Genomic DNA, 7,869 nt, shown 5'->3' on the forward strand with positions numbered 1-7,869 from the left:
TTCAAAAATGTTGTACCATTTGAAATTTATAGTTGTTTTTCAATCAGTGTGTCAATCAAAACTTAATACTAAATCCATTAGAAAATGACTAATAATTATTTACTAAACTTGTAATTTGATAGACATTACATTTATGGAAATCTAAGAACATTCTTAAGAAACACTTTGCATTTCATCAAATTTGGGTAAAGTTGTCAGGCACATGTTTGAAGTAAAAAATACACAAGAACATGCCAAAAATATGTTTTTGGGATGTTTTTAAAGTTGACCATGTATGGTTGGTATCCAAAGATATATTAGACCTTGTAAAGGTATGAAGTTTTTGGTTTGGTATCAAGATGGGAGGGAAAAAAGTTGGGGTAGATTTTGAAATACTTTACGACATTTTAGAATTACATATTTTTCAGATCGCCACTTTTTGGCACACCATGATCTTGCACATACCCACCTACATTTTATTAAAGTGCATCCATTTTACCACTAATTCAAAGGCATCTAAGAACAAACATTAGTATAATTTATAAGGTAATATTTCCAAATCTATTCTTGCTGAATGAATAAGGTTCACTCTTTTATTCAAGCTAAAGATAAATTGATAAAGATTATTTAATAGAATGATAGTCATCATTAATTATTGTATAATGGAATTATTACTCAAATGGGGTAATAAGAAGGAAGGATTTAAGAAATTATTTCAAGATAAACATTAGTGAGATTAAAATGAGAAAATACATTTCAAAATTAGAAAGGGAGTGGAATAGATTTTGATCATACCAAATAATCTTGCAATAGGCACTATACATCTTGTCAAGTACAAGACCATAATTACTCATTGTTCTTGCTTGGATTTAAAAATATTAACAATTGTGGTTATTCCTCAGCCTAGGTTACTTTTCCACTATTGCGTGAGTACATCTTTTTTTTTCTCTTTTTCTTATGCTGTGAAGGTTTGAAATGGGGTTTTTCATAATATTAGTATCATCAAAGGTTTATCTAATTAGAATTACAATAAAATGCATAAAATGGTTGGATCACTAAAGAAGGTTGAGTCTATGGATTGTTAAGATTTTTCCCAAAAAATGTTTGAGATATCTTTAGTGCGGTGGGCTTGTCTCTGTATTTACTAGAAATGAATGGCTTCATTAGCAACTTATCCATGAAATTTATTAATTCCTAGAATGAAGGTTGATTGCTGATATGAATTGTAAACTTTGTGGTGACTTGGAGTTAATTGTAGAGGTTGTTGGCCTTGGGTGCGGTGGTGAAAGGATGGAGAGGAGAAGCATACATTAAAAATATTACCAAGAAAGATTCTTATAGAAAGACATGAAACTAGTGGTGGTTCCCTCGAGAAAAAAGTATGCAAGAGATTCTCTTCCTCCTACCTAATCTCTTGTTTCTCTCCTTGTAATGAATTTTCTTACTCTTGAATATCAATTCAATAGGCTCCATAGTTACCAATTTTCTATCCATAGCATTTGAGACATAAGGAAACATTTGATGTGTCCTTCATATTCTTATAACTTTATAATAGGATTGGAAAATGTAAAGATCACCTTTACAAAAAGGGTTGATGCATATCTTTTATCAAAAAAATTTAACCATGATCCTTTAACAAGGGTTGGGAATAATGAAGTGATGTAGGATTTGGTGAACAAAATTGATAATATGGAAAACACCACAAAATTGTTGCCAACAATCGAGAGCATGGACAAAATTGTTTGCAATGTAGATTTGAATGTTGAAAAGATTATGGTGTTTGAGCTACATGAACATAAGGTAGTGGAAGAGTCTCTTGGTAGTAAAAATACAACCAAGTCTATGATAAGAAAGATGAAGGCCAAGAATGACAAGCTTAATGAAGAGGATGTCAAAGACACTACAAATAAGATGGAGGAAACATAGGAGGAGATGACTCTTGAGCCAAATTAATTCTTAGTTAGTGGTCTTTCTTACTATCAATTTTTTAAATTTTTTAGTGTAGAGCATGGGTCTATAGATATTATTTACTTATGTGTCTTTGCTTAAGTGTTGTGCTTATTTTGTGGTGGGTTGTTAGATGTTAGGAGTTCTTGGTTTTTATTTTTAGTACTATTTAAACTAGTAAACTTTCATATTATATATTTATCTTTGGCATTTTAAGTCCCCTATAAAAAACCTATTTTAAGCCTTATTTGTAAACCATGATTGCTCCATTACTTATTATTTAAACTTCACTCAATCAAACCTGAAACTATAAAGGTCAGTGTGTATTGAGTTCATGAGTAGTGGTACCCTTATGTAAAATTCTCCCCATTCACAAAAAAAAAGGGTAAAGTATCTAAGGATCCTATAAAGGATCACCTTCTCATGGCTATGCCCTTCAAATAGAAATTGTTGGATATGACCCCACCAAAGTGGAAGGTGCATGTTAAAATGTATATTCCTTCCAAAGCCATAAAATCTTACTTCACAAGGAAGAGTTGTATAGACATTGACCAATAATATTGAAAGCAGAAGAATGAGGAGTTTAAAATATATAACATAGTATAGGAGAAATAAAAGGAAGGGAGTTGTGGTGAAAGGAGATCTTCTAGGTAAAAGATCAAAAAAATAAATAAGGTGGCCAATGAGGACATGATTCTTGAGATGGATCAAGAGTTTTCCCCAAAGGAAGGAGAGTAAATGGATAAATCTAATGACAAACACTACAATCATAAAGAGGAAAAATTTAGTTGAGTCTTGACCATTATGCTAAGATAGGCATCAACCTAGGAGGTGTTTCCTATTTCTCCCAAACTCATGTAGATGTGTATATTGGCAATACTAGCCCTATGAGTAGAAAGGAAATGTGGGAAACTATGGAGAATATTCAGAGTTACTTGGATACTCTATATAGCATACTATCTGGTCTAGAGGAAGTGGTTGTCTCCCTTGACAATATGAAAAAGATGATCTAATCTATGTGAAATATTTTAGATGGGATTATGTAGAACTCGGTTGTGGAAATAATTAGAGGAAGAAGTAGAATTAAAAGTTATCTCAAAAAATGGAAAAGGTTGATGAGGTTAACTTGAACAAGGATGAAAAATGGAAGAAAAAATTGCATATCCTTACAAGGAATTTGGAGACTTTATCTAAATTTAAATGATCTACTATTTATTTTTGTTTTATAATACTTAGCTATATTTTTTCTATCCTCTTCTAGTTTGGTTTATACTTAAGACTCTTATATGTTTAGAACTACCCTTTTGTTAATCACGAGATAAAGAATTGCGCTAGTAATTATTATATTTTTTTAATTTTATTTTATGATAATTATATTTGTTGTGGTAGTTAGTTTAACCGAGCTTAAAAATACTCTTACCGATAGATAGAACAAGGGTTCCTCTTTTATTTTTGTCAAATATTATTTTTTAAAGTAGGTTTTAGTTGGCGTTAGGCTATTATGACCTAACATTGTGCTCTTCTTTATTGTCGTGATTCTTGTAATATGACTCCCTGTGAAGGATAATGGCCCTTCACAACCTACTTAATTTTTTTTTCAAAAGACTCTTTCTAATTAAGTAAAATACAGTTATATTTTTTATAAAAAGATATTAATTTATATCATTATGTGGACAAAGTAATACTCCATCAATTAATATCATCATATGTTATTATTAAAAGATACATCTATAGAGGATGTAAGATAGTAATTATTTTAATTAAATTCTACTATAAATGTAAATTTCTAAATTAGTTAATAAGGTTAATTTTAAGAGACGTAGCAATTGGTCAAATACTAATGCTCTCAATATTATAATACTAATAATTTTTAAAAATATTCAAAGAAAAAAACTTAGCTTGTAGTTCCCTTAAACCACATCCAAATATGTGATTACATTAAAACTAACTATTTATATGACATTACATTAAAACTAACTATTTATAGACATCCAAATCATCTTAGAATCTCCACTTCTATAGAATAACAAATAATTGAGAAGAAAATAAAAATAGGTAGGGGAGAGAATCTAGTAGTGGAGCACCATAACTTCACACTTATGAATTCTATACAGAGATTTCCAATCACTTACAATTTTTTAGGTCAACATTTGTACAAGCCATTTGATTATAAATAAGATTTTAAGTCTAGTTCATCAATTATGTGCCACGACAACATGCTTTTGACAAGTTGTCCAAAACAACACGAATAAAAAGTGAGACCAATGATCATACAAAAAAGGGTAATCATACTGCACGACTGATGTGGTATCATATAATTGATTGTTTTTCACAGGTAAAGATAATTTCATTTTATTTATGAGTAGTCATCATTATACTAACAACTTTAAAGTAACAACTATTAGTATAATATTGTAAAAAAAAATTAACTAAATAAATATGAATCTTAAATCAATAAATATAAATATCAAATCAGCAACTCATACAACAGTGTAGGAATGAGAACTTTCCCATTTTAACGAAGAACATGTTAGTGAATTCTGGAAATCGCGTGATTTGTGACTTGGGTTGTGCAATAGGCGTAGTACAGACAGAAATGTTGATTTCTAGATCCCTCACCTAAGTAGTTTTACATCGAGAGATCCTTAACGTGGATTTGATGAATGCGTTAACCATTGGAATTGTGAGAAACTTGTACAAACAATCTTAAAAACGAACTCTTCCGGACCACGTTCAGTATGCGTACGCACCCGCAAACCCTATTAACGAATGGCGAAATTTTGTATATTTTATTTTAACGTTGGACAATTCAAATCAAGAGGATCTCAACAGTTTTCATGAAACCCTACGATGCATACAAGTGTCTGTTACAATTCACGATCGTCAATTTCTGCGGCTTTGCATTGTCGCGATCTCATAATAAACTCGTCAATTCAAACCTGGAATACTCTACCGTGCATTTTCAGTTCGCTTCAAGTGCACACAATAGCCCGTGATGATGTATAGCTTTCAAAGTTATATGAGCCCAAAAGGAAAATATTTCATTTTTCTTACAGCATTTATGGACACCAAATTTTCTCAAACTATTCGCTCAGTATTGATTGGAAGATGTTCCATCAGATGTCCGATTGTGTAGATTCTGTCGTAATCAAATACAAATCCATTCTCCCATTTTCAAATTCAGCCTCCCTTTCACTGTTCACCCGTGATTAGCTTCTCTCTTTAGCTTTATATAAATCAAGCTTCGAGAATAAATAATAATGCCATTGTGAGCTCAAAATTTGTAGAGCAAAAATGTCTTCATGGAGAATAATATATCTTATGTCTGTTGTTATGTTTGTGATAGGCTTAAGAAGTTATAAATGCTTAGGAGCAAGGGATTTCAAATATAAATCAGTGGTTGTCTTATCATCACCTAATTATGACGTTGATTCGAAGGTGGTGGACGTTAGAGCATTGGGTGCCAAGGGTGATGGAGTCATTGATGACACCAAGGTAATCTTTCTATCAATGCTTGTATGTATTGTATGGAATCTTGGGATTGAATATTAAGTAGGTATTGGGGATGATTCAGGCATTTCAGGCAGCATGGCAAGCAACGTGTGAGAAGGACTCGGCTACACTACATATTCCATCTGGTTACAAGTTTCTAGTTGGTCCTCTCACCTTCTCAGGACCTTGCAAATCAAATATCCTCGTTAAGGTAATATGGTCTTATAATTTCAATCTAAGTGTTAGCATTAGCGTGAAATAGTCTTATATTAATTTCATAAATATATCCAGGTGGATGGAAATGTTGTTGCCTCAGTTAATCCAAATGCGTGGGCCTCTAAACAATTCAACTGGATAAACTTTTCAAAGCTCAATGGAGTTACTATTGCTGGCGAGGGCACATTTGACGGACAAGGAGCAGCTTGGTGGAAGATCACAGAGCAAGAAGATACGGTAAACTTCAAATGACCTGTGATAAACCTATGATATTTATGAAGAATTGTAGCAAAGATACTGGATAAAGAGAAAATATCCTCCGATCAAAATGAATAACGTTTGGGATTATGTGAAAATCAGGATAGCAGCAATGGCGGTAGCAAATTACCAAGCGTCAGGCCCACGGTGGGTTGTTAGAGCGAAGATCTCTGAAACAAAAACATCCACTTTTCTTTTCGAATTTTTTAATAATCAATAATCTTAAAAGATTTTCAGATAGATATATAAATATAATCCTTTCTCTGCGAACGTGAAAATATTAATACCCTGTTTTGGAGTGGTTACGTATGTTCTTTCCTTGGAAATGGCACTGATATATAACTGGTAAATTTGTGAAGGCAATAAGATTCTACGGATGCTATGACGTGACTGTAGAGGGCATTACAATAAGAAACAGCCAACAATTTCACCTCAAGTTCGACAGTTGCACTTCTGTCACAGTATTTAATCTCACAACTTCCTCTCCTGCAAAGAGCCTAAACACTGACGGAATTCATCTTCAGAACTCTGAGGATGTTGAGATACACCATTCCACTCTGCAATGTGGTATAAATTTAAATTACATTCCCAATGTTCCGTCCCTTTATTCTTCTATCAGATACCATGTTTGGTATTTATTATAACACTTTTAAACGAATAAATTGCAGGGGATGACTGTGTGTCAATACAAACAGGCTGCTCAGGGATTCGCATGCACAATATCAACTGCGGCCCTGGCCACGGTATCAGGTAACATCTTTTTACTACTAGATATTAGTGCTTCTTTATGTACTCGTGATATCATTGATAGGACGTAATCCTGTTACATAATTGACTTCAGTATTGGAGGACTTGGAAAAGATGGAACGAAGGCTTGTGTTTCCAACGTCAGTGTTTATGACAGCAACATCCATGATGCTTCCAACGGTGTCCGGATCAAAACATGGCAGGTCTGTGTTTGGAAGACATTTTTTTCAGTTAATAATATGATGCCCTGTCCAACGTTGAAAGAAAGAAAACTACCATATTATCAACTTAATCATTTCTGTGTGTAATTTTATCCTTTTTCAATGTGTTCAGGGAGGAGTCGGGCAGGTGAAAAGTGTGTCCTTCTCAAACATAGAGGTTTCCAACGTAGAAGTGCCCATTGATGTTAGTCAATTTTACTGTGACAAAGAGGACTGCAGCAACCAGACGTCTGGTGTATTTATATCAGACGTTACTTATAAGGAGATCAGAGGCACTTACTCTCAAACTCCAGTTTATTTGGCTTGCAGCGACAACGTGCCATGCACTGATTTGAAGCTAATAAACATTGACCTTAAACCAGTTGGTGAAAGACAAAATGATCCCTTCTGTTGGAATAGCTATGGAGATCAGGAGAACGGTGTAGAGTTCCTGCAACCTGGAAGACCCCCCAATGACCCTTCCCATACTCAATCACCTGATGAAAAATGTTAATCAAAACTACTGACCCTTCCCCTGTGAATCCAAATCTGCTCTACTTCCATCCAAACTAATAGTCTGAATCTTTGTTACATACTACTTGATTCAACTGGATTGAATATATTATGAACTATATGTTGTATAAATTCAACCAATCTTTATGGCCATATTGGGAAAGATTGTTATGAATGTCCATATCACTTAAGATACGGACGTAAAAAACTATTCTACTTAGCATAGATGTAATACCTCTCATTTGAAAATATATTCTTGCCACTATTGAACTTTCCAAATAATTGTTGTAACATTTAAAATAAGTAATACTTATGTAGTACTGTTCTATCACGACTTGATTAATCATCATTATTTTTTAAAGACATTTTCTACATTTTGACTATTGTTGATTTAGACTCTATGATTCAACTTGTGTTGAAATGCTACGGATCTTCTATTTAGAGTTATTAGTCATCATGGAAATTTAAGTGACTTATGTTTACATGTTATGACCTATTTGTTAAACATGTAAGTGAT

General features: G+C 33.0%; 1 protein-coding gene across 1 annotated transcript; it reads left to right on the forward strand.

Annotated features, from left to right (window-relative positions):
• Positions 1 to 5,220: 5,220 nt before the first annotated feature.
• Positions 5,221 to 7,391, forward strand: LOC149576707 (polygalacturonase At1g48100-like). Its single transcript, XM_089819497.1, has 8 exons — positions 5,221 to 5,421; positions 5,501 to 5,629; positions 5,710 to 5,871; positions 5,995 to 6,039; positions 6,252 to 6,459; positions 6,561 to 6,642; positions 6,734 to 6,842; positions 6,973 to 7,391. The coding sequence occupies exons 1-8, from the start codon at positions 5,221 to 5,223 to the stop codon at positions 7,351 to 7,353; spliced, it is 1,317 nt and encodes a 438-aa protein (XP_089675623.1). The 3' UTR covers positions 7,354 to 7,391.
• Positions 7,392 to 7,869: the final 478 nt, after the last annotated feature.

Source organism: Cupressus sempervirens, chromosome 1 (assembly GCF_028749045.1).
Source record: "Cupressus sempervirens isolate cs-2001-9-10 chromosome 1, ASM2874904v1, whole genome shotgun sequence".
Classification (NCBI taxonomy): Eukaryota; Viridiplantae; Streptophyta; class Pinopsida; order Cupressales; family Cupressaceae; genus Cupressus; species Cupressus sempervirens.